Consider the following 9,916-nt stretch of genomic DNA (forward strand, 5'->3'; position numbering starts at 1 on the left):
TGTGTGTGTGTGTGTGTGTGTGTGTGTGTGTGTGTGTGTGTGTGTGTGTGTGTGTGTGTGTGTGTGTGTGTGTGTGTGTGTGTGTGTGTGTGTGTGTGTGTGTGTGTGTGTGTGTGTGTGTGTGTGTGTGTGTGTGCGTGTGTGTTTGTAGGGTGGGGTGGGTCACGTTATTCACTTGTACATTTTGAACCCTCTATGTGTGCTTGTACTTTTCTGTACATTTGTCCAAGAGTGAACATTCGTGTGCCTCTAGACAGGCCACATATTGTGTGTGTGTGTGTGTGTGTGTGTGTGTGTTTGTTTGTTTGTTGTGGAGCTCCCGTGGCAGCAGCATGGCACCCGTGTGTGTTTTGCCATCTGTTATGTTCTCTCACAGGAACACACACCATGGTGCTAGCAACAACAGTAGAGCCATTCACAAGCACGAGACTGCCATTAGGAATCCACTACACACTTACAAGACACTTAAAGGACAATTCTGTGTATTGTCGACCTTTTCCACTGAAGACATTTTGACATTGTAGATACATGAGTTTCCCTGTTTGCTTTTCAAACACTTGATTTCGGCAACATGATTTCAGCAGAGAATATCCCAGCAGTAACTAGTCTAGGTGTTAGCTATTTGTTGCTTGTTGAAACCACATGTCTACCACAATATATTTGGTGAAAAGATGTTTTTTAACATCTCTTTGCGTTTCACTGCTGTGGTTGTTTATAAAGCAGCAGTGCTTCCAGCATACAGCAAAAGGAAGAGTGAAGTAAAGTATAAAATAATAAAAAAAAGACCCAAACTTTACCACTGAATACTCCACTATTTATTTACAGTACAAGCATTATTAAAACAGTGTTATTATGTGGTTTTCATGATTGTGTGTATCATGTTTGTATCATTATAGGGTTGGAATACAAGTTCATGGTAAAGTCTGTGGATCCAGATGGAACAACGGCAGTGATTGACAATAGAAAATTGCCAGATGATGTCGTGATATCCCTCCACCGTGACCTCCATGAAGGAGGAATGGAGGAAGAAGTGGAAGAATATGGAGACAAACTGGAAGAAAACACTCGTCCTGCCCCTGTGATCCTACCAAACCGCACTGGTAATAACAATCATTTCCATGTTAGACATCGAAACAAGTAACTGTCCAAGCCCATGGGCCAAACACACAGATGCCTGGGATGTCATCATTTTCTAATGTACTCCGACAGATTTATAGAGTATGACCGAGTGTGTGTCACAGCTAAATGATTACATATGTCATAATGATGTGTAACAGCTGTGGTTTTCTACTGTGTTAGTGGGGATTTTGAATCAGTAATAATGTAGGTAATAATGTCTGAGGTGTTTGGAGGAAGAAAATATTGGGACACGATTATCACCAAATCATCACCTCCATCTCATCTATTGTTACTTATTGTAAGGAAGCTCAGAGTATGTTATCACGCTTCTATTACGGTCATTCACAGGAATAAAGAGGTCGGACTCAACACTGAGTTCAATGATAATGTAGCCTGAATCATGCTGCTATGGTTACCTTCCATGGATAAAAAAATGTACCAAGTAAAGAAGTGTTTTTAAAGCTAAGCCAAGGGTGCTTTAGTGCAAGCCCTTTGGGGTTTGTGGCAAGATTTCTTCCATGTTTGGTGGATTGGTGTCACAGTCTAAGACTTAAAAAATGTGCTATATTCTGCAACAATGCTTTGGCCTCAACTATATTTTGCATAAAATGGTAGAAAACTATCAAGTTGAAAGTTACTACTATCTGCCAATCAGAAGATCGGCGGTTCGATCCCTGGCTCCATTGATGTGTCCTTGAGCAAGGACAAGGATTAGCCTAAATTGCTCCAGAATGCTGTACCTTCGGTGTATTTTCAGTGTTGTGATGGGCAGGTGGCCACTTGCAAGATAGCCCCTTCCATGTATGACAGGATGTAAATGGGTGATTGACATGTAGTGTAAAAGCGCTTTGAGTGGTAGGAAGACTAGAAATGCGCCGTACAAGTCCATTTACCAAGTAATGACATGAAGCTCAAAGCGAATACAGCCCCCAGATAATAATAGATCTGTGCAACCCAATTTATTTAAATTCTTGCTTCAGGTAAACATAACCAGAAAACCCAACCGTTTGCTGCTGCAGCGTCTTTATTTGCTATTTGCTTTATTTGTCAAACTTGTCATTGATGTTCAGATTCTCTTGAGGGAGGGACTGCAGAGTGGGGACAGAGGAAGAAAAGAAGGGTGTTTGGAACAAACACTGCTGGTGAGTGGCCAAGATAACTGATTTTATTCCTTTTTTCCCCTTCTTTTTTAATCTAATTTACTTGCTCTGTGTTTGTTTCTCTTCACATTTTCACAATATATTAGTAACTATGAGTAATGAGTTGCTTGAAATCCCTAAATGCACAAAGTTTGGGAGAATATGAGTAAAACTTATGTAAAACTTCCATGAATGTTTGACAGCTGTTGCTGGATTTCATGAGGTGCTTTCTTCTGCAGCGAAAACTGAAGAATATGGTTTTACACAAAACCTTGTGTGAAAGACAGCAATACATTGATAGCATGCAGCAAGTCAGTTCACAGTTACTTATTCATATTAAAGGAATGATCTGATGTTTTGGGAAGTTCACTTATTCGCTGTCTCTTGAGAGTTAAATGAGAAGATCAATATCAGCCTCTGAGTTCACTGCAGAGATGTTGGAGATGATGGGTGCTAGGCCTACCTTAGCACAAATACTGGAATCACAGGAAACCAGTACATCCAAACGAAATCAGCTGGGTGTGACTACATAAGACAACAAAACAAGCAAGTATCCCTTTTACACAAACATTGGTCTCAATGGTACTGCAGGATTTTATCATCTAATTTGTGAAATCTTGTCAGACGTACTCTCATATCTCCCCTTTTTAATCATACCTGCACCAGGCATTTTGCACACTAGTGTCCCCAAGTGGTCTCTACACATATTCTTTTCAGAGTGTGAAAGACTTCATCGTGCAGGAATAATGTATTCGGTGATCCCACTCGTCGAACATACTGAAACTTTTCCTACATTTTTGCTGCATATCCAAAATCTAACATAAGGTGGGGGGGGGGAATAGTGAATGTACAGCATCTCAGTTTGTTTGGTATTGTTAACCTTTTCATTTTTCACCTCACATGCAACGTCAGCAGCAGACCACTGCCTGGAGCCGATGTCAGAGGGGGCCTGTTCAGAATATGTTCTGCTCTGGTACTTCCACCTTCGCTCAGGGGAATGCAGGCCGTTTGTGTACGGGGGCTGCGGTGGCAACAGAAACCAATTCTCCTCAAGACAAGAGTGCCAGAGTTGGTGTGGGATGGAGAGGAGAGGTAGGGGGAACCAGTCAGATGAAATATAGCCTACATTGTAACAATGTCAGATAAGTTTAAAAAAAAAAATCTTTTGGTTGTACATTACTGTATAGTAAAAATGGCAATACATTATTCTGGTATCCTTTTAATCCTAGTAAAATAAATGCATTTACACGTCCACAGGTACCGAGCCCTGGGGAGGAAACTAGCAACCCACGTCGAGAAAAATCATTTTTGTATATAACTGTGTAAAATGTTATAATGTTGTGTTTTGTATTGGATTTATTTATATATTTCAACAGATCCTGATTTGTTTTATGGACAAATTGTGTTGCAATTCAAAATGTGAATTTTTTCATTTTTATACATGTTTCTGAAACAGACTGACTTAAGACTGAGTGTAAAAAGTGATCAATATTTTACACTACTGAAAAATTAAATCTATCTTTTTGTGTGTGTCTGTGTCGTGCTCGTCTCATCTCTGTCTCTCTATGTAACACTCAGTCACCTTTCTTATGTTTTGTCGATTGCCCTGCATCCTGAGCGGGGAGAAAAAAGAAGAAGCTGGTGGCTGATGGCCTGCTGCCACTTTCATCACTACATATGTTCCTTTGGCAGGGGGTGTTATGGGTCAGGCTGGAAGCCTGATGAGCGACCAACAGGGGCCCAGTGAGGGAGATCACATAGGGACCGTTTTAACAGACACTCTCATCAGACCAACGCAGCAGTAGCAGGGGATTCCTACGTGGGTGTTGACGTGGGGGCAGCACACATTCACGTTTTTTTGTGAAAATACACGACACAACTTGGATTCTCAGGGTGTCATTGGTTGATGTTTTAAAGATATATTATACTCCCACATGCGAAAATGCTTCATAGATCTGCAAGATGTGGTTACGTAATCCACAGTGACAGGTTGTTCTTGCTAAACCACACCCCCTGCCAACCACAACTACTCAAACCCTAAGATAGAAGCCACACTGCAAAAAATAATGAACACTTATCATTTTAGCTTTCAGGTCACTTGCAAATATCTTTATGTGGTTTTTTAAAGTTAAAATAGATCTACCTCTGCTTGAAATCTCACTTGTTTCCAAAGAAAATAGATATTAAATAATGTTCTTAAAGAGCTAAATAATTTTAATCAAGGGTGCTCTGTGGAGTTTTCTTGTAAACACCAAAATGCATTGTGTGCATCCTTGATTTATAACAAAAGTGTCGATTGCTTTTCCTTCCTCGTGAAGCTTTTGCAAAGCAAACTTTAAACTGTGCATTGTTCACAATTATGTTTGTTTGCTAGATGGCTTGTCAGAAATAAGTTAGAAATAAGACTTAATACCAAACAAAAAAATGTGTGGTCAATACCCCTTCACGTTTAAGCAGAGCAACATTCTTAACATATCCATATGTCAAGTGACTAACAGCACAATCCAGCACAGTAATGAAAGTGGGATTTTTCCATTGAAGTTGAAGAGGAGCAATTAATTCCGTTTCAAAGATCAATTGCAGGGCGCAAGCAAGAGTGGGAGGACATCTTATCGCACAGTGTGTCACAGACTGATTACTCCTGTGGTCGAGACTTCTAGTCATATTAATTCTAGAATGAAGTTGCTCATTAGAGCTTGACCCGACGCTGTTTGATCCTCTGCCACATTGGTTTTGACATGCGGTAATGTATCACTGCAGGTGGTTCCCGTGGGGTGTGTTGTGTGAACACTTTTAATTGAAACACGGTGTTCTCTGGATCTCTGGTTTCACTCTTCTTTTGAAATGAAATAGCCATATAAACAGCATGTAAATCATACATACTGTGAAAGCCTTGGGGAACATTGAACCTGTTATACACGTCAACTGACTGAAAGAGGTGACAATGTACCTTTTCTGTTTCGATGCCATGTTTGAAGTGCTATGCACGAATGATTAATATCAAGAGCGTTATGCCAATAAAAGGCATTTTGAGTTTGTTAATTAAACAGAAAAAAATATATATATATAGAAAGGTGGTTAAAACAAGTGATACCATGGTCTAATGAACCACATTTTAAACTAGGCTTTATAAGCTGTAACTAATTACTTTATTAATGGTTAATACCTTATTTACCAATGCGTTTTATCGGTAATTAATAGAGACACGTTTGGGTTGTTCCAGGTTATGACAAATCTCATTGACTGTTCTATATTCTCCTTCAGCATGACACTATCTTTGTCTTCTTTTAGCTAATTCTTTAGTAAATCACTCCTTGATGGCCCATTTACTATCTACTTTCAACATTTAAAACTACAGATTTTAGATTGTTTTTAATTTTTTTATTTTTTCAATAAAACTTTGAGATGTCCATGGGCATGTACTAACTTAAAATGTATTATTTACTGCAGACTTGATCCAATCAAATCCAATCAATGCAGGAGTTATTAACTTATCAACACATAATGAAGGGTGTCAAAAAGTGTTACCAAATTGGGCTGCATGTTATATTTATTTTAATTGTTGATTAATCTGCTGATTACTCCCTTGACTGATTGTTTTTCAATGAATTGCCAGGAAATAGTACATTGTAAAAACTCACACCTCAAGATGATGTATTTAAATAGCTTGTTTTGTCCGACTATCATTGAAAAACAACAATATATTCAATTTACTATCATATATGAGAAAGAAAATGATCAAACACTAATGTTTGAAAAGGTTGGAAACAGAAAACGTTTGATATTTTCTATTTTAAAATGTCTAAAAACAATATATTGCTTATCGGAGTAGTAGCTGACTGATCAATTCAATTTTGTGTAAAAATGTAGCCTTTAAGAGGAGACCATTTCTAATCACTGTATCTGCAAATACATGTCACAATAAATCATTAAACAATGCATCTTTCATAGAGAAAGGAAATTCAATAAGTCTTCAGCGACTTTAGTATGACAAGTGAAACGTATTAGAATTCTTCTGTTTTATGTTATACATGATTTATGTTTAAGAAGGTGTTGCCCGAATGGTGGAGCTGTCCATGGTTCTGAATAGGAGCTGTCCGTGGTTCTGAATAGGAGCTGTCCGTGGTTCTGAACAGTGGAACTGTCCATTGTTGAGCGGTATACGGCATCTCTACGTCCCTCCTCTGCATTTTAAATATGTTAACCTCCGTTCAGTGGTTGCAAAAAAGCATGGCGACGGCCGTAATTCAGGATGGCGACGGCGAAATCGTCGAACTTGAGGCTTCAAAACGTCAGTCCACAAACCAATGGGTGACTTAACGATGACGTCGTCCAGTCTATGGTTCGGAATTATGGAACTGTCATTGGTTTTATTGGAAGCTGTCTGTCGTCCTGAGCAATCAAATCTTACAGACCGTGTATTTTTTCTAAAAATGTCTTTAATTGGCCAGCAAAGTGTTAATATGAGGATCGTGTGAAGGGTAAAACAGACACACACAAAGTCTCAGACTTCATGAAAAACAAAACAAAGTTTGTCTTTGTAAATATGGTGGTGATGTCTGCTCACCGACGGGAAGTCATATTTACTAACTTTTTTTTATTTTTTTTATTTACCATACATCACTGCATCACAACCAATGGGCTACTTCAGAGCAAACCGAAATGTCATCGGGATGACGTTGTTGCTGGCGTAGGGCTGCAGTTTGATGGCTCCTACTAAATGAATGCAGTGGGAATGGACGAGCAAGACACGCTGCTGGTCAGACAGTGCGCGCTGCTGACCTCCGCACACGTTATCAGTTCATCAGGATTTCTTATCACATTTTACCTTCAGAGGATTTCTGCCTGATTGTTTTTTCTTTGCAGGGATACGTGTTGGGTGATCCTTCTTATTGTATTCTTTATTGTAGGACGCGAGTGGTAAGTTTTACGAAGATTATTACTTACATGCTTGTGCCTTTAAACCTTTGCCCTGTGGTCCAAAATAGACATGAAATGTTCTTGTGCAAAGGCTTAAACACTTTTCTGAAGACACAAGCTGAACTTGCTTAACTATCGATCTTGAAACAAAATCGTACCCTATTTTCCCTAAAGCCCTATTTTTAATGAGAGAAGGGAGATATAAAAGTGTTATGGAGACCATTTCGCTCAATTTCAATGTAAGTTTCTATATTTAGTTATTGTGAGAGCAGACTGATTACACCCTATTTTGAGAATCCCTTTATTCTCATCCCGTTTCTGTTACTTACTTTTAGATTAATACACGTAGGACTGTCAAAATAAAATAGCTTGTGGACACTGAGATGTTGTAAAGATGTTAACGATAGAAATAGAATGGCATAAAGTCAACATTTTTCTTCCCTGTTCCCATGTGTTGGTCCCAGAGGGCACAGCATGCTATCGTCCCTGAAGACCCTGCTGCTGCTCTTGATCCTGTGCACGCCGACCTCCAGTCTGTGCCTGCGCCTCTACCAAACCCGCGACGACTTCGTGTGCGACGACCAGACGGCAGTCGGTGTCCGGAACGACGTGGACGGCTGGGGGTCCCTCCTGCAGTCCGCGGAGTATCTCTCCTCCTCCTCCTCCACTTCTTCTGCCGAATCCAGTCGGGAAAAAAGGACTTCAAGTCCCGCAAACTACCGCTTCGTGAGCCGGACGAAGCTTAGAGGGCAGATGCTCCGCAACAACAGCAAAGGGCACCGGAGGAGCAGACTGACCCTGTCCCTTGACGTCCCGACCAACATCATGAACGTCCTCTTTGATGTCGCTAAGGCCAAAAACTTGCGAGCCAAGGCGGCCGAGAACGCGCGCATGCTGGCTCATATTGGACGGAGAAAGTGAACATGTTGGACAACTTAGATGTAACAGCCATGATCAGTGTTGGCCTCCTCGATACTCAAATGTAATGAATTACTTCGTATTGACTTTTACATTAGGCTGTTGGTATTAATTTGTTTCTCCAGGGGAAGATTATTTTATTTCCACTCACACATTACAGGTAAAAGAAGCATGTTTGCATATTTGAGTTGCTCTCATGTTAAAGGTGCTGCAAAAGTCTTCTGTTATTATTTTTTTCCCAAAACACCAGAAACCTCCTTTTCGGACTGTGAGCTGTTACTAAAAGTTGAATGATGAATTTTTGGTTTATGTTTTCGGACAACTCAGCATTAAACTAATAAATGATACAATAGTTGGCTGCATACATGTAGTAAAACTATAACATTTACAAAGTTCTTTACTCTTAACTTCACTTTTAAAGTTTTATTTATAGTCTACAGTTTTGGTTAAAACCATATTTGTGGTGGGAATAATTCATGTATTTCTCATCACTATCAGAAATGTTGTAGCAACAAAGTAACTATCTTTAATCAAGAAATAAGGTTAAGAGCAATATGGAGTTATTTTACTTGTATCAAGATTATGGACATTTCCGTCAAGCAAACATGAGACATGATTTGCATTAACATTAATTACATTAATTGTCTCACCCTTTGGCAGATTCCTTTCAAATCTGAAAAGAAGATTTTAAGGCTCATGGACTTTTACATTTCCCTGTCAAGATGAGCATGAGCTGCAAAGCAGGACTGCTTTTAGTAAAGACAAGCCCTTAGATTTTTGTTGTCACATTTTAAATGTTGGACTAAACAAGAAGAGCAAAGCTGCACAGTTGTTCAGAGGGTCACATGGGAGCCTATGATGGTTCTAGATTCTTGTTTGAAACATCGACAGTGGCAGAAACACCACACTGAACACTGACTGTACAAACCAACTGCAAGATCCTAAAATACAGTAAAAATGCAAGTGCATGAGAATATACAGTATGTGTTCATCAGATGTCTGTTATTTTTGTACTCAAAATAAAAGATTATTTTTCCGCAAATAAAGCAGATGTAACTAACGACATTTGCCCTTTTTTATATACAGTATTTTGAACCATGGTATCCATACAATATTCCTGTATATATAATTCCTCTACTATCGTTAAGGCTAATATTAGAGCCTGAATGATACATCAGCATGTCCAGTTTTATTGGCAAATATAAGCCTATCTTATATATATATATATATATATATTTTTTTTTTTTTGTTTTGTTTATGATGATTAAAATATCATACAAGTTTTATTGCTTGTTTATTGCTGCGTCTAAACATGTGGTCATGTCTGAGACAAGACACACTACTATGTCGACATCTTGTGGCCATTTGACCTAACAACACACCAGGTTGTGCTCGGCATGTGTGCATCTGCTGATCTGGTGAATACATTTAAATGTATGTTGTGTCTTCTTAATACCTGTGCATGTAAATAATGTCCTCCTCTGGCTCACCAACCAGGCAAAGTGGGCAACAGCTCTGGGACCCCAAACAATCAGGGGTCCGAAGGCTCCAGGTTCACTGTGGCTTTTAGAGGACTTGCACATTTGTTTTGGCCCCATGATGACAAACCAAATGAAACAAAGCAAATTCGGGACATGTGTATTGCAGCATATAGCGGTAGTGGTTGGTTTGTAAAGTTGTTTTTCAAATCAATGAAGCTGACATGCTTTGTCCAATATGTGCTCTGTACCTGGTTGGTACTTAGATGCAGCACAATGCACACATGCGCAATGCAGAGAGAGAGAGAGAGAGAGAGAGAGAGAGAGAGAGAGAGAGAGAGA

General features: G+C 39.3%; 2 protein-coding genes across 3 annotated transcripts in view; both read left to right on the forward strand.

The window, feature by feature from the left end:
- Positions 1–3,788, forward strand: part of LOC116390043 (collagen alpha-1(I) chain-like) — an 11,107-nt gene extending 7,319 nt beyond the window's left edge. Inside the window, exons 25-28 of the mRNA XM_031859284.1 lie at positions 897–1,100; positions 2,190–2,261; positions 3,171–3,350; positions 3,516–3,788. Coding sequence (XP_031715144.1) covers positions 897–1,100; positions 2,190–2,261; positions 3,171–3,350; positions 3,516–3,541 — 482 coding nt within the window. The 3' untranslated portion in view covers positions 3,542–3,788. The remainder of the gene's footprint in view (positions 1–896; positions 1,101–2,189; positions 2,262–3,170; positions 3,351–3,515) is intronic.
- A 2,862-nt stretch (positions 3,789–6,650) lies between these two features.
- Positions 6,651–9,297, forward strand: ucn3l (urocortin 3, like). Of its 2 annotated transcripts, none has more exons than XM_031859160.1 (2): positions 6,651–7,178; positions 7,636–9,297. In XM_031859160.1, the coding sequence occupies exon 2, from the start codon at positions 7,653–7,655 to the stop codon at positions 8,097–8,099; it is 447 nt and encodes a 148-aa protein (XP_031715020.1). In that variant the 5' UTR covers positions 6,651–7,178; positions 7,636–7,652; the 3' UTR covers positions 8,100–9,297. The 2 variants fall into 2 exon arrangements, with proteins under 2 accessions (XP_031715020.1, XP_031715021.1); XM_031859161.1 differs by having other exon boundaries at positions 7,643–9,297.
- The last annotated feature ends 619 nt before the right edge of the window (positions 9,298–9,916 follow it).

The sequence above is a fragment of the Anarrhichthys ocellatus genome, unplaced genomic scaffold (assembly GCF_004355925.1).
Source record: "Anarrhichthys ocellatus isolate YVR2014 unplaced genomic scaffold, GSC_Weel_1.0 scaffold21, whole genome shotgun sequence".
NCBI lineage: Eukaryota > Metazoa > Chordata > Actinopteri > Perciformes > Anarhichadidae > Anarrhichthys > Anarrhichthys ocellatus.

What these genes read in the sequence shown, in the direction of transcription:
- ucn3l (XM_031859160.1), top strand. Translation starts at nt 7,653, where the DNA reads ATGCTATCGTCCCTGAAGACCCTGCTGCTGCTCTTGATCCTGTGCACG.